Genomic DNA, 21,880 nt, shown 5'->3' with positions numbered 1-21,880 from the left:
GAGACTATGTTCTTGTATATTCTTGATATTTTTTTTTCTTTTATAAGCCTAGTTTTAAAAGATGGGGAATTTTTAAAACATACCATAAACTGCCTCTAAATTCCTGATATCACACCAACTGTTTCTGCGAGAGTATTTAAACACGAAGAGCTCTGTCTCTAAGAGAGAGAGCTTCATCAAGAATTGACTTATTTCAATACAGAAAGGTTTCCTACTTTATCCGTGATTACTGGAATATACATAAGCAAAAATCCTTACCTTGCATGCTTACTAAAGACTGAAAAGTACTGCTGGAGAACATAGGAAAAAAGGGAGCTTGCCTTTTTGGTAAAATACATTCTGGGAAACCTCATTTAAAAATTCATCATCACAAAGGGAACTTCCTAACTGGCTTTCACTGTAATCAAACAACAATGTTGGGTTCTGTCTTTGAGTCTCTTCTTAAAGTATCTTATCAAAACACAAGATGGCTTGATTTAGAAGTTCAGCCTGAGGACTGTGCACCCTTTAGAGCCTCAGATGCCTCATCTGAAAAAACAAACGACACAGGCAGGGAATAAAATCAGCTACCTTCCAAGATCTTGTGGGGACTTGATAATGCACAGGAAGCACCAGGCACAGAGGCCCTCCTTTTGGCAGCTTTTATTGTGATCATTATCCCAAAGCTACCAACACTCTACTTCTGTTTCTTGGTAAAACACATAAGCCATTCTATCTCCACTCAGGGGGAATGATGACAAGCAAAGGGTCTCGTGACATCCAAACTGCTGCTGGCGTTCCATCCGCAACCACCACTGTTCCTGGGCCTGTGTGGCATCTGAGAGTGAAGATTAACTCCTTCAGGTAAGCCTTATTCAGCAAGCGACGAGGGTCACCCAACTTCTGGTTTAAATCTGTTATGAGAAATCTCATTAGTTTAGGCAAGGAGCACTAACAATGTTAGAGTGCACTGCCTAATAAGTTCCTCAAGAAAGAATAAAAGTAAATAATCATCAGATTCCAAGCAGATCTGATAAGATCTCCTCACCTCCTGAGAAGGACCCCTACAGCCCACCCCATGGAGTGAGCTCTGGGGTGCTCTCCTGCTTGTTCAACACTGCATTCACTTAGAACCCCCTCCCGTGTCTGCCTGCACACCTGCGGGGGACTTCCTCCTACCCCTACTCAGTCAGGTCTCTCAAGTGGTAAAAAGCAAAGGCATTAAGGACTGCCAAACTCCAAATACTTTCTGATTCTTCTACCTTTATGAGAATTAAAACAACACTGAAATGAAGACTGGAGTTTACAAGGGCTACAGACTAAGAACTATATGAGATTCTGAAGACACAAAGATAGGTAAGACCAAGCCTTACCTCCCGAAGAGCTCACACTCTCCAGGGAAAACAGAGATCCAAATACTACACTGTGATGACTATCACCCCATCAGAGAGTTAGGCACCACCTGCTTCAGGACCAGAAACAGGCACTCTAGCCCATGGAGGGAGGGAAGTGGTCAGACAAGATATCTACAGCAGAAACTTGGAGGATAAAGTATCAATGTAACAATGGATGCTATATAACTCATCTTTCAATTCCAGCACAAGCTAGAGAGAAAAGAACAAACTGCACATAAAAGGCCAGAGTTTTAATCCCCCTTCTGTCATTAACTACCTGTATCATCACAGGTTGACCCTTCATACGTCCAAAGGTCCGTGTGATGTGGAAAACAACAAAGCTTGAACATCCCCTCAGACATTCTGTCAGTATGTCGCTCTGGGTAAGTATTAAGTTTATAGATATGGCTGAGTATGGAGAAGTACCTGGTAAATGTTTCTAGAACAAGAATTAAATCTAAACCACCTTGTCACAAAATAGTTCAAAAGGATAGTTGACGGCCAATAAGACATTCCTCTGGAAAGGAGAGAGCATCTAAACACTTAAAGCCCACTCTCAATCTGATGCAGAAGAGAGCAGATATTCCTCAGGAGTAGAGGCTGAAATTTTTCCCTCTCTTGGTCCAGGACCAGCAAAAACACCCTGCGAGGTAGGTTCTCAATAAACCTGCTACTAATGTCTGGATACCAAAGCACCATAACTGACAATCACTGGATCCTTCTGAGTCATAACACTACAGAAAATGATTTATCTAAATATGTGAGTCAAAGAATAAATACGTGAGTCATTGCATCCATTTTCTTACAAAAAGCAAAACCTGATAAGCCTAAGAAAAACTATTAGAAACTAAATAACCACACTCTTCCCTGGATGAAGCAGAGAAGCGCACGCTATGGCGTGAAGGCACCACAGCTAAATGGAATTCTGCAACCTTCACTCTCATTCTTCTCCTACTTTACACACTTGACAACACACAAGCAACCAAAACAATTTCCAGAAAGGGTCCCCCAAAGTGAAACTCTTAAGCCATCGAGCTTTGTTGTACAAAGAGAAGCACATAAGGCAAAATAATGATCCTTCCTTCATATATGTTTATCCCACATACTAAATAATGCTAAGAATCTCATTATTAAGAGAAAATGATGTAATATGAAAAACACTTATTTTGAAACACCAAAGAAATTTATCTGGACATTAACGCATGCATGCATGCTAAGTCACTTCAGCTGTGTCCAACTCTGTGTGATCCTATGGATGGTAGCCCACCAGGCTTCTCTGCCCGTCGGATTCTCTAGGCAAGAATACTGGAGTGGGTTGCCATTTCCTTCTCCACTGGACACTAACAGACCACCATAACCTGGAATCCTCTGCTCCACTTCCTCTTGTAACCAACCACTAAATATAACTTGGCAGTGAACCAGCCACCAATCCATATATTATATCAGGTAATTAAAAATACAGGGTTATGTAATCTTATTTAATGGTTACTTGGCTTGGACTGAAAACCATCCAATGCAAGACCAGAGAACTGGATTAAATTATAATGCGTAAGACATTTCTGAAGATGTTTTTAGTAAGAGTCAGCACATCCCCTAGTAGCAAATATAATATAAAACACGGAATGCAACTTTCATCTCCAATTAACCTCCTTGGCAAGAAACTGCAATGTCAACTCACTCTACAGGCAATGGAGGTGGGGATTTAAAAAAAAGTTTGTTTTATTTGATTCAGTTTTAACATCAAGTAAACATCACACGTTATTTTTGGCAGAGAAACAAGAGCACTCAATATTTGAGGGGGTGAGAGGAAGGAAAATTTATCCTGAGAAATTGCAATAAAAGCCAAGAACTAATGCCCACTAGGAAGAATAAGCCTGGAAAAAGTGTAAAAGCCAACCTACGTTAGCATAGAAGCATATATCTTGTGCTTCCAGCTCAAGTTCTTACTTGAATATAATTAGGAAAAAAAGGTAATTCAGCTATCAGTGTCTACAAATGCCAAATTTTTAAAAAATGAACACACCTCATTTATCAACACTATCACAGTGTGTTGATTACTAAAATCATATATTGGTCCCCAAAGGGCTTTAATTCAAAAATGCCTCTTGACCTGAGCACTAGAATCCTGTAGGAAATATCTACCATGAAAGCTTGTTTCTTCAAAGAAGACCACTAGACAAGCACAGAAACAAACGTTTTTAGAAAATCAACAGGAAGTCAACAGGAAACAAGCATATTAGTTCTATTGACTTCGGCAGGGTTTTAAATTCCCATCTGTGAAGTGTTTCAGTGCCATCTTTTGGAGAAAGTCTGAGTATGGAGAACAATGGCCTTATGAGACCAAAGACCTGAGTTCAGATTCACCTATCTCAGTCACCTACCAGCTGCCTCCCCTGAAAAACAGAGACATCAGCGTCTGCCTCACTGGGGCTTGAGAGTGAGAACACAAGTAGACAGCTGGGCCTCAAAGAGCCTGGGAAACTTCAGAATACTATGCAGAGGCACTGACAGCATTTGGTGATGTTAACCATCAAGTCTACTTATCACAGGCCACTCCACAATAAAATAAAGGTGTGACCCATTACCATGTACAAGGTAGTGCATGAATACCCATCCTAGTATCAAGATTCATCTGAAAAACAGATGTCTCCCTTTAGAGGGAAATAGTCAAAAATACAGATTAAAAAAAGAATAAAAATGCTCTTGGTAGTCAATCACAAGATGATTATCAGATTTAAAATCAAAGCTTCATAATAATCGATTCAGATTTAAGACACCGTGTTTTAGAAATGCCACTTGTAATCCTGGAGTTACATAACAGCATAATTAATATTTTAAATGATAGAGCTTTGCATTCCAGATATCAGCCTGTGATTTAAGAGGAAAACATTTCAGTCTGAAAAAATCAAAATTAACAGTAATAAGAACACCTGAATAAGTTACTTGCCTAACTGTTCAATGTGAGAAATGTACCTCTTGCAAGAATTACATTCTTAATGAAAAAGTAAGGTAATCAGGTTTAACACCATTAAAAAAAAAAAAAAAACACTAAATGGCAACATTGCCCAAGATCTGTTTCAAATAACTGAAAGCAATTACCACAGGTAAAAACAAAGAAACCAAAAGAATTCCGAACGTATTAGCAGAATGAATGCCACAGCAACCTGGCACAGAAAATTAGTTCTGACTTTCAAAATAAGATAACTTACTACACTTTTGTTAAACTGCTTCTTTAATTGAGTACAACCTAACTTTGACTCAGATTCTTTATTCAGAAAAATACACTTCATTCCACAATCCAGAATATTTCTAATGCCAATGATCTCACACAACGTACAAAGAAATTTCTTTCATAGAGATGACAGCCCAGCAGGCAACAAAAGATATATGTAAATCACAAAGAGAGAAGAGTACAAACCCAACTGTAGAACTGTTCACAAGAGCATGGCAATAAAACTTAAAATTCGCTTTCTGTAACGCATAGCCATTACTTTTTCACAAGCCCGTTTTATTAAATAAAAATAAGCCTACAATTAAAATGGGAAAGCTCAGTGAACCCATCTCTGTTCAACAAATTAAATATCAAGCTTAAATTCTTGCAGACAGTCAGTCCCTCCACCAAGACCCTCACTCGACCACACACACACCCTACTAGGAAGAACGGGTTGCAATAGGCAAATACCGGAGGTCGCTGTTGTAAAATATAGACACCTATATCCAAATAGAATATGTCTGCCTCATTTTTCACTTTCAACAATAAAAAAGCCAGGGCCAGCATGAAGATCAGCAGACCCGGCTGAGTCAGGAACCACAGACCCTCAAGGCACAGTGATTCGTGCAAAAGGTAACAGATCTGATACCAGCGGCTCCCAAACCCATCTTTATCTGAAACACGCATTCCAGATCCATGGGGGGATGAAGGACACCGCTCTGGGGAAGGCGGGCTTCATTTACCGTCCATCCCGGCAGATTACTCGGGAAGCTGGAGAAGGAACAAGCCAGGGAACGCCGTCCTGGGCGGGCACGCCTCCGTACGCCCCTGCACCCCGCGTCCGGTACTTCCCCGGGCGGCTCACGCCCTGAGCTGGCCGGAGGCGTGCTGAAATGGCATAAGCAGCGAAGGCTCCTTGGCCAGTGTTCTCAACACCGAGCCAGCCCCCAATGAGGGTGACCCACAGAGAGCCTCCCACAGAGAGGACAGGCAAGTCAAGAAGCGGACTCTCCTGCGTGGGTCTCTTCACGCCCCCCGATGACTCTCCAAGGGCCGGCCTGCAAGGCTAGGTGTGAGCTGCCCACCCCCGGGGAGGGCGGCGAGAGCCCGGACCCGTGAGAGAAAGAGAGAGAGAGAGAGAGAGAGAGAGAGAGAGATGAAGAGGGAACCGGGACGGCGGGCCCTGCTCCTCCAAAGTGCCAGGGGTTCTGACCCCAAACCTCCTCCGAGGTCCTCAAACTTCACCAACAATCCAAGCACCTGTTCCCTTCACCTCTTCTGCTTCCGATCCCCTCGAATCCTTCCATTTTCCTCGAGTTCTTTCTCCAGCTCCCTAGACTAACCAAACGCAACTAGTCCCCTAGAGCCCCCCACCGCCCCATTCTCCCCTCCAATGAGCTCATTCAACCCCCGCCCCAACGAAGCCCCCAGATGTTCGCGGTCCCCCGCAAGTTTCCCTGGGGTACCCTCGAGTCCCCCACAGATTCCCTTCAAGTCTCATCCAAACGCCCAGCCTGCCTTCCTTCCCGCGTCTCCCCACAACGCGCACACAACACTCTGGCTTCCCCTAGGTGTCCCACATCCCCACCCGAATCAGCTCCCCCAGATCGCGACCTGGGTCCCCTCCAGTCGCCCCGAGGTCGACGGCCAGCCCGCCCCCACGGCTCCGCAACTCCCAACACCTGCGCCTCGCCCCGGGGCCCGACGCCCCCCAGTCTCCAGCCCCCCGCCCCTCCCCCCAGCCCGCCGCCGCTCCCGGGTCCCCAACGGCAGTGGGCGACCGTTAACGGTCGGTCGGCCGGCCGGCCGGCCGGCCGGCTCGCGCCCTCACCTTGGTTCACCAGCCGCAGGGCGTGCGTGAAGGAGGGGTCCAGGGAGTCCTTCTCCGCCATCAGCTCCGGCAGGTACTTCTCCTCCATGCTCGCCTGCCGCCCGGGCCCGGGACGCGGACTCCCGGCGGGCGGGCGGCGGCGGCGGCCCCGCAACCCCCGACCCCGCCCGCGCCCCAGCGGCGCGGAACCCGGGCCGGACGCCGCGGCGGGGCTGCGCGGGGCGCGGCGGAGCCAAGCCGATCGGTCGGCCCTGGGGCGGCGGCGGCGACGGAGGCGGTGGCGGCGGCGGCGGCGCGGGGCGGGAACCGGCCGCGCAGCCCCGGTCCCCGGGGGTTGGCCGCCGACGGCCCCGCGCTGGCGGCCGCCGCCTCCCAGACGCGGGCCCCGAGCTCCCGCCACGGGCCGGAGCGATCAGGCGGCCCTCCGGCCGAGCCGGCGGCGCGCTCCGCGAACTGGACACAGTCCCCGGCGAGCCCCGCCAGCCGGCGCCGGAGCGGAGCTCAGAAGCGACCCGCACGCCGCGCGCCGCCCCGCGCTCTCTGAGCCGCGGAGCCGAGGGCCTGGCCCCGCCCGCCGCGCCCGGCCCCGCCCCGCCCGCCGCGCCTGCGCGCTGCGCCCCGCGCCCTGCCGCCCGCCGCCCGCTGCGGCGCGCCGCCTGGTGGGGCTGCTCCCGGCTGCGCTGCCGGGCCCGGGAGGGGCGTCCCGGGGGCCTCCCGCCGGCGCCGCGCCCGTCCGCAGCTCCGGGAGAGGCGTGCGCGGAGCGCCGCGCGGCTCGGTCACGGTGTGCCGAGACGCAGAGCCCAGGCAACTGCGCCCAGAGAGGTCAAGCGGCTCGCCCAAGGTCACCCAGCCAGCGATCCCGGGAGGAGGGCTGCGCGCTCGGCTCAGGGACCGGGCGGAGAAGGACGCGGAGGAGCGCCCGGGCTCGCCGCCGCGGGCTCTGGGAAAGGGCGGCGGGGCGAGCTGCCCTGCTCTCAAGCTCCCTGGACTTCCATAACTTAGCTCGCTTTGCCTCCCCCGCTCCTGTTTGCTAGGAAATAATGTGGGTGCCCAGCCGTCCTGTCTCGGTGGGTGCCTCTTGCGCTCAGCTCCAACCCGCGAGACCCTCGGAACCGAGGTCGATTACATAAAAGCGCGTGCCCTTCAGGTCGGCTTTGTCATTCCGGCTTGCTGCCGGGTTGTCATTCTCTTCACGCAGAAATCCGCCGAGTCCGGAGGCGGGGCAGGGAGCTGCGCCCCAGCCCGTACCCTCTGGGGCGCAGTCCCCTGGACGCACGTGGGTGCTGCCGTCCTCCTTTCATTTACGCCCCGCCAACCCCCTTGACAAATCCTCCATCGGACCGTTTTCAGATATCCAGGTAGAGTCAGTGGCGGGGCCCGAAAGTCTGTCCTGTCTTTGCCCCACCATATCCCACCTCAAGTCCAGGCCTCTACGTCTCTGTTCTTGGACAGCCTTCTAGGATTTCCCCAGCAAAGTGGTACCTGTTCTGTGTCCCGTCAGAACTGGTCAGGCCTCGCTCACGGAGAACTCTGATTCTGTTTTCCCCAGACCATGAGCACCTCACAGACAGGGCTGGAGCTTTCTTTTATGAGGAAGGGTCCCCAGCACTTAGTGGCCTAGGACGGGTGTAGGGGCACCAGAAATGTGCGATGAAGGAATAAGCCATAAACATGCCACTCCTCTGGGAGCGGGTCTTCCCCCCAGGCTCCCAGGCAACTGCCTGTACCCTTGACGCAAATAGAGGTGACTCGACACCCAAGGGGGGCCTCCCTGATGGCATGGGAGGAAGAATCCACCTGCCAAGGCAGGAGATTCAGGGTTCGATTCCTGGGTTGGGACAATGCCTTGGAGAAAGAAATGACAACCCACTCCAGTATTCTTGCCTGGGAAATCCCATGGACAGAGGAGCCTTGCGGGCTTCAGGCCGTGGGATCGCAAAGCATCAGGTGGGACACGATTTAGTGACTGAGCACTGCACTATACCCAGAGATGCTTGGGGCTGGAATCAGGGAGCTCCAAGCTGCCCAAAGTCCCAGCCCGAAATTTGAACTTCCTTCATTCTCAAGCTCCACCCCTAGATGAAACTGACTGCTGGTGAGGTGCCATTCCAGAGTCCCAGTAAGAATCTTCTTCATGTCTCTCTTTGGTCTAAACTTGCAAGAGGTTGTCAGATGAGACAGTTCAGTAATGTAGCCTTTGGGACCAGAGAGCCTGCATTTAGAATCATGGCTCAGTTGCTCACTAGCTGTGCTATCTTGGGCTAGATACTTCACCTCTCTGTGCCTCAGCTTCCTCATCTGTAAAGTGGGAATGATAATAGAGCCTATTTCCTAAGACAGTCATGAAGATAAAATGTATCACCTCTTAAGGAAATCCACATAAAGTGTCCAGCACACGTAGCCAGTGCTTAGCAGTTCTTTGTTGGGTTTTCACCCCTGGATTGCTGTTTCCTGGGTCTTCTGAGCCTCTCCTTCCCTTCAACTGTAGCTCCTGGGGGCACTTGCATCGCCCCAGCATACCAAGTGAAAGGCCTGGGACCACTGTTTCTGACTGGGGGTCCAGAGTGTGGTCAGTCAAACACTCTGCAGTCCCAGCTCCTCTCTGACCGCTGTGCATCCTCAGCTAAATAACCTTTCTGAGTTTCAGAGTTCACCTCTTCAAAACTGGGCTTATGCCAGCAGTCCTTGAGGGCAAGTTGGAAGGATTTAAGGGGAAATGTTTTCTCCTTTAAAATTAGAGTGGAATGCACAGACCTCTGACTTCCATGCCTTTATCACAAACTTTGCTTTCTAGGGTGTGAGCCCTGGCAGCTACTTTTCAAGGGAGGAAGGGAGAAGGAGAGAGTCTAGAATTCACCTGCCAATGGAAGAGGTGCAGGGTTGATCCCTGGGTCAGGGAGATCCCCAGGGTAGGAAATAGCAGCCCACTCCAGTATTCTTGCCTAGAGAATCCCATTGACAGAGGAGCCTGGCGGGCTACAGTCCATAGGGTCGCAAAGTCAGGAACGACTTGGCATGTGCACACACACACACACAAACACACACACATACACACACACACACACATACACACACACACACACAATCCCAGGGGAGGAGTAGGGGCCAGTGTTCAGCTGCTCCCCTCACCACTTGGTCTAAGACCCTCCTTTCCATTCAGACCTTCTGCCCCCGTGACACTCCAGCCATGGAGTAACTGCTCTTTTTATTGAGTATTTGCTTTGTGCCAGGTGGGATGCCAGGGTCTTTGTACCCACTATTTTCCGTTCCCTCAACACCCTGTAGGGAAGATACTATTCATTAGCACTTACAGTTGAGGACACTGAGGCCCAGAGCAGTTTAATACCTGCTTAAGTGCCACTGATGTCAGAGAGCGGTCCCAGGCCCATGGGACCTCTAAGCCTCCTCTCTTCCCTTCCCTGTCCTGCCCTCTCAGGCAGTAGCCTGGGACCCTGGAGACCAGCTCCTCCCCTCCTGCATCCAAACAGTTGGCAGACAAGTCTCACCAGCAGCTGGGGAGGAGGGCTGTATGCCGGGAAGCCGAGAGCAAAGGCACTGAATCTTCTGCTCCAGACCCTCCTTCTCTCAGAGCCGTCCAAGAGGGCAGGTGCCCGGCACGTAGAGTATCCCTGTGGGGTCCTCCAGGGAGGAAGGAGACAAATGTCTCTGTGAGATGCTCAGGAAATTATCCCCACCCACCAGCCTGGCCAGGCCATTGACCGTGGGGCACCTCCACGCCTCCTGCAGACTCTGCTGGTCTTCCTGAGATGGCCACCCTGCAGGTCCCAACTCTCCCGATCCCTTTGAAGGTGAGAAAATCAGGCCTTGGGAAAGGTCATGGTTTTCCCTCAAGCAGCTGTGGGTAGTGCTAGTGCTCACAAGGTCTAACGACTTCCAGGGCAGAGAGAGATCTCTTCAGGCACACACCAGGACTTGCCGAGCACAGGCTTGGTGCATGCACAGTTCTGGGAATAAAGGACGGGCTGTGCACAAAACAGACTTCTCCAGAGCCACGTCGGCCGGAGGCTCGGGGCCGCTTACTCCATCCACAAGGCGTGTGTCTGCCCTGTACCGGAGACCCTAAGATGTGTTAAGAAACTCACAGTCACACGTCTGGAAACAATGTCTCAGTATCAGAGACAGAAGGGCACTTTCCCGATCAGCCTCAGGTGAGGCTGATCAGGTGTCACTAGGCCATTTCAGGAACTGCACTGCCCCAGAGCAAGTCCCCCCTGGCACAGCCGACCACCACATGGCTGACGCCCCACCCAATCACTCCCACCACCGCCACGCCCACGTCTGGAGAAAGATACCAACTGCAGTGGGTCAGACACGGCTATATCAACACCCCATGTCATCAGGGGCTAATGAGTGTGAAGAGTGTCTCTGAGGTCATTGTCATGTTCCTGCTGAGTTACTGCTCACACTACAAGCTTCCTGTTCCTTTTGTTTTAAAAAGGTGCATCCTATCCCGGTTTCCCTGAGACCCGGCAGTACCCTGGGCGTGGTGTCCAAATCTGACTGGCCAGAGGGCCAGAGAGACCTTGATTTGGCCCCCAGCTCTCCTACTTACTAGCTGTGTGATCCTCAATGACTTGATGTCTCTGAGCACAGGGAGAGGAAATACCAACCTTCCAGGATTCTGCAGGGTTTAAACTGAAGCATGAAGCCTGTCCTTGGCACTGATGGTGTCCACCAGTGCTGTCTGTGTTCATGGTCGGGCCCCAGTCACTGGTGGACCCCCTTGACCACACACTGTCCTCGGAGCCTGCTCAGCTTCACAGCCCGAGTGCCCAGCCAGGTGGTCAGTTCACAGCAAGTACTCAACGCTCGTTCAAGTCCATTTCTCCTGAAATGCAGTCCCCCAAGAGCATTGCTTCCCAGCTACCAGAGATAAATGAGTTTGTCATGTAGGACAAGCACCAAAAGATGGCACCAGCCTTACCTAGAAATCAGTCATTCATGTGTCAAGGAGACAGACACCACACATGTTCACCGTGATCCCCGACCCCAGTGAGTTACAGAGGGAAATGCATTTTCAAACCTTGAGAATGACTGGAAAGGCTCAGCACACGTGGAGCAGGACACAGAGAGACTCTTCAAAGTTGGGAGGCTTCGCAGAGTTCACAGCCCATCCATAAATCAGGCATGCCTCCACCGAGGACTGGCTAGTCTGTGAGTGCCTCTCTCCTATTTTATTCCACTCACCTTCCAAACAGCCTGCATTCAAGACCCAGAAATACAACTGGAAGGAACCACAGAGATCAGCAGGCTCACAAGTCACTAGTTTGTAGAGATCAGGAAACAGTTGCTCCAAGCACTAAAGTGATCCCAAGGTATGAAGTGAGAGTTGAACACACACACACACACACACACCCCACGCACCCTCCAGCCGTGTCTAAGGATGAATGCAATCAAACATTTCAGCCCAGTCACTCCCATTCCTGAAGACTTATGTTCTATCTCTGCATCCATGTTCCCTATGTCTGTTTCCTTCTCTTGCTCCTTGCTACTCTAGCCCACTTGCTTCTTTCTCCAGGAAAGAAGCCATTCTGCTGCTTTCTTCCCAGAGCGAATAAAACCACAGACATTGCACAGGCACCCCCTAGTGGCTACATGTGAAAGCACAGCCTCCCCCCCTCCCCCACCTACCCAAATTAGTTGAACCAGATTAAAAAGCCCCTGGCTTGGACCTGTGCTGTGCTCAGAGGCTCAGTCCTGCCTGACTCTGTGTGACCTCATAGACTGTAGTCAGCCAGGTTCCTCTGTCCATGGCATTCTCCCAGCAAGAATGCTGAAGTGGGTAGCTGTTTCCTCCTCCAGAGGATCTTCCCAACCCAGGGATCGAACACACATCTCCTGCATTGGCAGGCGTGTTCTTTACCACTAGCACCACCTGGACCTAGTCTCCTCCAAAAGGGAACCTCACACAGGGTTTCAACTCGTTCCCAGGAAATGGGAGACTAGAGTATGATCTTAGATGAGAGTGAAAAACGTAGAGGGTAAAGAAAAGGAGAGGGTGGAGGGAGAAAGGGAGAAAATGAAGACAGGAAGAGATCAACGGGAAAGAAATGAAGAGAAAGTAAAAGACACATAGTAGGAGAGAGTACAAGAGAATAAGGAAAGCTTAAAGGAGAGACATTTCTCTGTGTTCAGCCTTGCTCTAAGATAAACACTCAAGGAAAGAGTAATGGAAAATAAGAATTGACATACCCAGGGTCAGTTGGCTGCCCTGTGGCACAGTCAGGTGGGAACAGAGGAGCCAGGGAGAAGAAGGGACAAGGACCCTGCAGTTGACCCCATCACTGCCTGACTTGGTAATCTTTTCAAAATCCAAATCTTTCTCTGTCTCTATTTCTGCACGTGTAAAAGGGTCACTAATAGCAGCTGTTCTCTTCCTGTTTTATTGAGATCCAGTGAGAACAATAAAGATTTGCAGAGAAAGCCCCGAAAAGTGCTCGGAAAAGTTCCCCGATATAACCATCACAGAAATGTGTTTTATCGTTTTTCGCTATGCAACAGCAGCCCTCCATCCTCTGCTTCGGGGACCAAAGAGGTAATATGTGACGCTGGACTGCCAAAGCACTTGCTGTATTTCAACCATGCATCAACTTATCACGGCCTCTGGTGCTTTATAAGATGCCATGATTTGAAAGGCGCTGTCGAAATGTAAAACCTTATTGCCACAGTAGTAAAAAGATCAATGTCCATCTCCTTACCCACTCTTTCTTGTCAGGATGCATAGAGATACCCACCAAACAACTCCATCCACATTAGCAGAATACTTCGCAATAAAACTGCACATGTCTGAGTTCGGCAGAATAGCCACAAAGCAAAATATTTTTGGAAGTGTCAAGGTACCCTTCATGTCCAAACAGCTGCCAAGGGGGTGATGACATTTTTAGAGTCCGCTGCAAAGGTAAACACATCCAGGTCTCATATAAACATGCCAGCTTGTGTTTGTGTTCTTCAGTAGTTAAAAAAAAAAAAAATGGAGAGAGAATCTTATCAAAAAATGGCTGTGGGAGAAAAATGGACACAAAGTTGTCCAACTTTATGGAGTTGTGTATGGAGCTGTGTAGTCACGTACATGAATCCTGTGAGAAAACGTGTCTTCTCAAAACAACGGTGAACTTTTGTCAGTGGACACAGTGCCCTGTGCACAACTTCCTAAGTGTCTCTGTGGTTTTGTCCCTTGGCGTCTGTGTATCACGACACTAGCCTTCCCACAAACCTCAGCGCTCACTGCTACCCTGTTCCAGTTTATCCCAGGTGATGTAGAACACCTCAGCATTCATTGCTTCCTCCTGATAGTGGAGGGGAGTAGGGTGCCAGGTGCGTGCGTGCTTTGCATGCTAGGTGATTTCAGTCGTGTCTGACTCTTTGTGATCCTATGGCTCCCCCATCCATGGGATTCTCCAGACAAGAATACTGGAGTGGGTCGCTGTTCCCCCTCTGCCAGGGGATCTTCCCAACCCAGGGATCGAACCCCCGTCTCTTCTGTCTCCTGCATTGGCAGGTGGGATCTTTACTACTAGTACCATCTGGGAAGCCCAGGTGTACCCAGGAGATCTTGATGGATTTGATCCAGCCTCAGATGGCAGCTGGTACACAGGGAAGTCCCAGCTTCCTCTGTCGAATCTCATCCTGGTAATTTTCTCCTGGTCTTCTTAGCCACATGCACTGGTAACAGGTCTGCAAAGCTGCAGCAACTTAGATGTAGAAACCACAGTGATCTGTGTGCCTGGTAAGTTAAGCTTTGAGCAGGTAACTGTTGGAGCCACTGGCTGAAGAACCAAACAGAGGCGTGGGTGCTCAAAGCAAAGCGGCCTCTTCCAACCCCTCTTGCCCCACCTATGAAACAAAGGTAATACCTCTCCTCACAGAGAGTTCCTTAAGATCTCCATGAAATAAATGTCCGTGAAGTGCTCAGCACAGAGCTGGCGCTCAGTGGGTTTGGAATGAGTGGAATAGCCATAGAGCAGAAATACAACATGAGCCACAGAAACACTTGTACATTTCCTGGCAGCCACATTAGCAAGGTGAAAAGAGAACAGGTGGAATTTATTTTCATAAGATGGTTTAATCATACATATCCAGAATAGTAGTTCAACATGTAAACAATAATTTTAAAATATTAATGAGATTATTGTTGTCATCATTGTTTAGTCCCTAAGTCATGTCCAACTCTTTTGTGACCCCGTGGACTGTAGCCTGCCAGGCTCCTCTGTCCAAGGGATATCCCAGGCAAGAATACTAGAGTGGGTTACCATTTCCTTCTCCAGGGGACCTTCCCAACCCAGGAATCCAACCCACATCTTCTGCATTGGCAGGCGATTCTTTACTGCTGAACCACCAGGGAAGCCCTATAAATGAAACATTTTATGTTAAAAAAAGTTATCTACTATGAAATCTGGTATATATCTGCACCTACAGCACATCTCAATCCAGAAGCAAAATTTTCAACAGTTGAAGTAAAATGTGGTCCTACTGAAACTATAAAGTTGTACTTAATGGGAACATATTTTACACGGCTTCCATTTTAAAATTAAAATTCAATTAATTAAAATTAAATAACACCGGTTCTTCATAATGCTAGCCTTAATTCACGTGCTTGTTAGCCACGTGTGAATAGTAGCCATGGTATCGGCATTGCAGATCAGAGGAAGGAACTCGGGGGCATGGAACAGAAAACACAGCTGTCAACTGCTTAACCAAAGAGATGTGCCCTGGTCTCGCCCCACGTGAAGCCCCAAATAGGCTGCCTGAGGCTGGTGCAGTGGGTGCAGAAAGTCATTGGTGAGCCAGGCTCCTACCTCCTTTCTGCTCTGCCCACCTTAGCAGGGCAGGATGGGCAGATGGGCAGATGGGCAGGTGGGCAGCTGCCCACCGTGGGCATCTGACCTCACTCCAGGCAGGAAAAAGGGGAGGAGTGAAGGTTAAAGGGAAGATGACCATCATCTGTCCAGTCTGCTCACCTGTTGGGCTTTCTTGGAAGTCCCATCTAATGGCTTTTGCTTAAGTGTCATTAACCAAACTGCATCACACACGGACACCCTTATTTGTACAGGGCAGAGCTGATAAATATAGCATTTTACCTGGGCACATTGGTACCTTCAACCAAAGTGGTTCCTTGGAATAGAGGACGATGGATATTGGGAGGCAAATGACAGCCTCTCTCAGAAGTGGCACCTGCAATTATCATTACTCATGCCCCCAGACTTTGATTCTCAAAGAATCCTTAAAGAAATAAAATGAGAGAGTTGTTTTTTTTTTTTTTTTCTTTTTCTTTTTTGCTGAACAAATCAGAAATTCTCTTACTGCATCACATCTTAGAAAACAGTTGGGTGAGGTCCAGGGAATCAGAATTGATAGAGCAAGGAAGGCAGGTGGACTGGCTGCTTCCCTAGGTGGGCAGAATGAAAGGTGGCGTGGGCAGAAAACAATTCCTTTGTAGGGGCAAGACACGTGCTTCAGCTCAAGTGACTATTGGATGGAAAACTGCCTTAAGCAACAGGGCGGGTCACGTTATGGAAAGCAAGAGTGCTTCCTGAGGAGGGTCCTTCTCACGGACAGCAAAGATGTTTCTATGAGTTCAGCTGCAGCTTGGCGATCTTTCTTGGGAAGCTGATCTCCTATCCCCCGGGCCTCCTGACTACAGCCTGGCTCATCGCTGAGCTGGGAAAGATGCACTACCAACCTCAGTGTCACCCAGGTGGTGACCTTGTTTGTTCTTGGAGGGTCACTGAACATCTAAGCCTCCCTTTCATCCTAAAATGGGGACAATAACAGGGCCACTTAATAGTCCAATTGAGAGGATGAAATGAGCTAATGTGTTCAAAATGCTTAGCTCAGGCCCTACCACACAGAAAGTGCTCGATAAATTATTATTCTGAGTTTTCTCTTATTATCCTAGAGTGAGTTTTGTGTTTCCTTTTGTCTGCTCTATTATTTTATATATTGGTTAGAAGCCTGGCAAGAAGCAAAGGGTCTCAGAAGGAGTCATTGAAGAGAACTCCATAAAGGGACTCTTTACAAGGCGTGTGTAGGGCAAAGGGAAACGATGAAGGAGGAGATAAGCAGTCTGCGTAACCTTGCCAATTTGTGCCTGAGGAGGCAAGAGGGCAGGTCCCAGAACCTGCAAGAACCGTGGAAGTAGGAAGACTTGCAGTGGGAGCCAGGGCAGTAGACAGAGCCCGACCCCTGCCAAACAGTGACGTGACCTGGAAGGAGCCAGGGGACCATACACCTTGACCTCTTTCTTCTGCACCCTCATCTCCTGCAGGTGCCTCCCATCAGCGAAGTCCAAACTGAAGCCAGACCCCAAGGAAGCCCAGCTGATGCAGTCCCTAGATATCAGCCTCCCAGGGCAGAAAACAGTGTCAAAAGGGATAGAGAATGTTATGCAGAGGGACAAGACAAGGATGACCCAACCACGCTGCAACGTGCTATAGTAAAAGATTTCACCTCAAATATCCGGAGCTGACTTGCTGGATTTGCACTCTGGGTAATGCTCTTTTTCTGCTCGGGGTGTTTGGTAGTCAGGTTATGTGAACACTTGGCTTCTGTTGAGAGTCCAGAGGCAGAGAGGCATCACAGTATTAATGTTTTACAGTCACTGACCCAGAATTATATGCCACATTTCTCCCACTCACCAGCCAGTGACCTAGTGCAAGCTAAAGGGCCCCTCTGAACCATGCTGTCTAGTCCATATCATGGGAGAAAAAGCAGTTGTCTCGCTGGCTAGTTAGGAACATTAGATGAAATGACATGAGTTTCCTTTGCCTTTACTACTATGTGAAACCCAAAGGCACGGTGGCTGAGAGTGCAGGTTCTGGAAATGGGATGACTGGATTCAAGTCCCAACTCTGCCATTTAAAACTCTGTCCTTGGACTAGCTACTTAACCTTTTAGCATCTCAGATCTCTCATCTGCAAAACGAAGGAAACCTGTCCCCACTGTATAAGGTTGTTGTGAGGATTAAATGAGCTATTACATGAAAAGTGATTAGAACAACGTGTCACTCTATCATCAACACGCTGTTATAGGTAAAGCTCTGAGACGAAGACGGTGTGCTTAATACACACTGAACTCCCTTCTGCGGTGTTCCTGCATGATCAGCACCAAGAGCTCGGACAGTACCCTCTCAGGACTCCTCCTTTACCCATTAGGGCAGGTAGTACAGAGGCAAGTGTTCTGAGCATCTGAGCAGGAACAAAGTACATGTCGTGATTCATGAGGGGTAGCTCCCTGTTCTTCAGGAAAAGGAAAGTCAGTGCAGAATCCACTGCTCTCTGCTTCTGGCCAAGAAACATCTGAGCCTAGTTCAAGTACAGGGCTGCTCAGTATCGTGGTTAAGAGCATAATTGAACGAGTCAGCTTTTCTCTAGCTGTGTGATCCTGAGCTGGTTACTTAAAATCTCTGTGCCTGAGTTTCCTCACTTGTAGAAAGGTGATTACAACAGTGTCTACAGCAATGGATTGTTATGAAATTAGTCAATATTTGAAAGTGCTTAGAACAGGCCCAGGTACATAATATGTGCTTTATAACAGCTTCTTGAGTAAATAGAATAATCTCAGTTCTGTAAACAAATTTTAACCAATTGATTTCCTTTGTGATCTGTACAAATCTGAGGCACTGTTCTCTCTTGGGAACTAAGAGCAAATCAAAACTGTTTGTTCAGCGGAAAAGAGAAAATGCTTAAGTCCGCAAAATGAAGAGGTCCATTTATTGATAGAAGTCACTGAGATCCACTCTGGCATCCCATAGTCTGAAAACTCTTTGGTTTTTCATCTTGTGAACAAAAAGCACTGCCAGATGCTTTCCGATCACCAACAAATCATTTTGCAGATGGGAAATGAGATTCTTACTCCTTCCCTTACTGGCTTGTTTATATGACTTGGTCATACTATTTCATCTTTCTCTGAGCCTCTGCTTTCTCATCTGTAAAATGGGAATGTTAATTCCTATGTCCAATATTCCTTCAAGCACACAACAGTTAGTTAATGGAAGTGGTTTCCTTCTATCTTTGTATCTATAAACAATGAGAAAGTCTGGGAGAGAACTAGTTTGAGAGACTGAATTTCACAGATGGCATCAGCTAATTAAGTGTTAACAAATTTGAAACCACGTGTACAGCAGGGTTTCTCTCTCTTTTTTTTTTTTTAACTGAGCAATATACAATAATGCTTCTCACAAGTGCTAATCTGAAGAAGGCTCTGGCTCTGCTGTTTTTGCTTTGGATGAAAGAAAGGCTGATACCTCAGAGGCACGGTAGTGAGAACACAGCTCTTGGAATCCAACTTTTCAGCTCCCTGATGTGTGATAACCTTTAGCAAATGACTTAATTTTTTTTTGTCTCTTTTCTTTCTTTTTATCATTAAAGTGTCTTTTATTCTGAATTTCAGAGTCAAGACCACTAACATCTTTTCTAAGCCTCAGTTTCCTCAACTGTAAATACCTACCTTACAGAAATATTGAAATTGATTAATATTATGCACACAAAATGCCTGGCACACAGTAGGGGCTCAGCAAATGGTAACTGTTATCATAAGTGCATAATCAAACAGACTGTATAAAGTGGAAAAAGGAAAAAAAAAACATTATTTGCTACTTTCACTGATGATATATCTTCTGGATTTCCTGAAATATGGGGAGGAATGGAACATTATCCTCCAAAGAAATAACACTGAAGAAGCTATTAAGCTTTAATGACATGAGGACGATTTACTTGAAATAAAGTCCAAGCAGATGCTCAGTGCTGGTGAAGTTGCTCCTAAATAGGTCTTTACAATTAGCTGGGAATCTGAGGCTGCATGGGGAGCAGTCGTTGTAGCCAATGAATAGTTTCTCCAAGATGTCAAGTTTGTTTTTATAAGAGGCCCCTCAGATTAGCCTAAGAGCCCTTACAAGTGAGTCTGATTAAAGGATTGTTGTTGCATCTGCCACTTTTGTCTTCCTCTGAGAGAAGGCTTTAACTTTATTCCTCCTCCCCCAGCCTCCCAGATCTGTTCTCTATCTGTGTTCTCCATCTCATCGAGTGGCTGCTCCATTATTCCAGAAACCTGGAGGCTACCACCCTCTCCTCCAGCCCCTACAGTGACAGCCAGCAATTCCTGTGGATTTTCCCTCCTAAGTAAACCCAGATTTCCCTCAGCTCCCCTCTCTAGTCTTCTTCTAGCTTCTGGCCTCCCTCCTGCCTGTTGACTGTGCTGCACCCAGACTGACCCCTAAGAATGCAAGTCTCGTCATCTCTTCTTTGTGGAAAACCTACCAGTGGTCTCCTTTGCTCTTGGTGTAGATGAAGGACCAGATCCTTTATTCAGCCTGCTTTGCCAGTCTTTTCCCACTCTAGCCGAACAGACTTAAAGCTTGGAGACTCGAACCTGGAATGAATGGAATGGGTGCACCATAGCCTACAGTGGCTCCATTTTGCTTGTAGCATCAAAGTTTAACATTCCTCTCACTTTGACTATGAACCCATTGGCTGCCATGCCCTTTCCCTCTCTTTGCACCCAGAACCCAGCGACATTTCTGGGGCTGGCTTCTCTCCACTGGGGGCAGCTGAGGTAATGTAGGGTCAAGTCCCCGTTCCTCTTTCAGAGCGTCATGGTGATGAGCAGATTCAACCTTCCACACCTTGATCCAACCGCCTACCACACATGCACCGAAATACACACACTTGCATACATACATAAGCACGGACATGCACACACTTGCACATGCAATGGACACACACACAAGAGAGTGCATGCATGGACTCACGCATACACACACATATTCACTCACATACTAATCCCCAGACTAGAGCACTGAAGTCAGTGCCCAGACTCGATAGTGTGGTCAGAGGTAAAGCAGCTATTTCTGAGCACACTTAATAGCTCAGCTATGTTCTTTTTTCCCTTAGCATTCATCTCTGTATTGATTCAGTGTTTGGTGAGTGCATATTATGTGTTAGTTACTGCTTCAGCTTTTGGAACAGAGTCCCTGCCCTCACAAAGCGTAGAGTCTAGTGGAGGAGACATATGTGCTCCTTATCAGCTCTATGACCTTGAGTAAGTTACTCAGCCTCCCCGTGTGCCAGTTCTATTATCTGTACAATGAAAATATTAATGTCACCTTTTATAACCCTGTTATGGAAAGAAGTAAAATAGAGTACGTCGATGGCTAAGTGCTGACTTCATGAGACCGATGTGAGAGGTAATGAGATAATACAGGAGAAGTGCTTGAAATCATATCAGGATAATATTTCTTCAATAAGTGATGGCTTCATATTATTTTGTGAAGAGCGGAACGTAGAATTGCAGATTGTGATCAGTTCTCTGAAGGGAGAAGGGCTGGCACAGTGACAAAAAATGCCAGGGACTTATGCAGGAGGAATGGCTGGGGAAGGCCCCTCTGAAGAGGTAACTGTCAGGATGTGAAGGAGTCAGCCTGGAGAATCAGCCGAGGCAGGACCAGCATGGGCCTCCTAGACGCCCAGGTCTAATTCGAGTGCCTTCCCTGTGACTCTCCAGCCGTGTGTCCTCAGGAGACCCTGACTGTTTCCCTGAGGCTCAGTCTTCTCATCTGCAAAATGGAAATTACAATGTCAGTGATAAAGAGAAGTCATATGATGAAGAAGATAATGTCAGCATGGTAGATTTTTTAAAAAATATTTATTTATTTGGCTGTACTGGGTGTTTTATTTTGGCTGTACTGGGTATTTATTTATTTAATTGGCTGTACTGAAGCTCCAATACTTCGACCACCTGACGCAAAGAACTGACTCATTGGGAAAGACCCTGATGCTGGGAAAGATGGAAGGCAGGAGGAGAAGGGGACAACAGAGGATGAGACGGTTGGATAGCATCACTGACTTGATGGATGAGTTTGAGCAAGCTCTGAGAGTTGGTGTAGGATGGTCAATCCTGGCATGCTGCAGTCCATAGGGTCACAAAGAGTCGGACATGACCGAGTGACTAAATTGAACTGAACTGGGTGTTAGCTGTGGCATACGGAATCTTTAGTTGCGGCATGTGGAATCTAGTTCCCTGACCAGGGATTGAACCCGGCCCCCCTGCATTGGGAGTGTACAGTCTCAGCCACTGAACCACCAGGGAAGTCCCCAGTGTGGTAGATTTTAAGTCAGAACTCGTGTCAGTCACCAAGCCAAGAGCTTATGCATAACAGGCAATTTAATAAATGCTAGGTTGCCTCCGCTCCCCGGTGCTAAGCATCTTCCCAAAACGAACAACTGCTACCTTGGGATCATTCACACAACCAGGCACTCAGGCTTCAAAGCCAAGCCAATCTAACTGCAACCCTGGGTCCATCCTCTTCACCACCGAGCAAGTCCAGAGTCATCACAGCAGCAAACACAGGGGTAGGAACACTCACTCTGTCGGCACGTGTACTAAGTTGCTTCGGTCGTATCTGACTCTGTGAGACCCGGTGGACTGTAGCCTGCCAGGCTCCTCTGTCC

At 48.3% G+C, this 21,880-nt stretch overlaps 1 protein-coding gene and 1 long non-coding RNA gene across 5 annotated transcripts in view; one reads left to right on the top strand and one right to left on the bottom strand.

Annotated features, from left to right (window-relative positions):
• KHDRBS3 (KH RNA binding domain containing, signal transduction associated 3) overlaps nucleotides 1-6,982 on the bottom strand; it is a 154,465-nt gene extending 147,483 nt beyond the window's left edge. For 2 of the 4 annotated variants that reach the window (XM_086335599.1, XM_086335600.1), the window contains exon 1: nucleotides 6,416-6,857. In XM_086335599.1, coding sequence (XP_086191725.1) covers nucleotides 6,416-6,503 — 88 coding nt within the window. In that variant the 5' untranslated portion in view covers nucleotides 6,504-6,857. Of the gene's footprint in view, nucleotides 1-6,415 lie in introns of all 4 variants that reach the window. The other 2 variants (XM_086335597.1, XM_086335601.1) reach the window with 2 other exon arrangements.
• An 8,891-nt stretch (nucleotides 6,983-15,873) lies between these two features.
• LOC147359708 (uncharacterized) lies at nucleotides 15,874-16,889 on the top strand. Its single transcript, XR_015140356.1, has 2 exons — nucleotides 15,874-16,131; nucleotides 16,702-16,889. It is a non-coding gene; the product is annotated as an uncharacterized LOC147359708 (long non-coding RNA).
• Nucleotides 16,890-21,880: the final 4,991 nt, after the last annotated feature.

This window comes from Bos grunniens, chromosome 14 (assembly GCF_055505025.1).
Source record: "Bos grunniens cultivar Pamir isolate PY7600 chromosome 14, Bosgru_T2T1.0, whole genome shotgun sequence".
Classification (NCBI taxonomy): Eukaryota; Metazoa; Chordata; class Mammalia; order Artiodactyla; family Bovidae; genus Bos; species Bos grunniens.
Note: the sequence above shows the minus strand (reverse complement) of the source record. Positions and strands in the feature narration are given on the sequence as shown.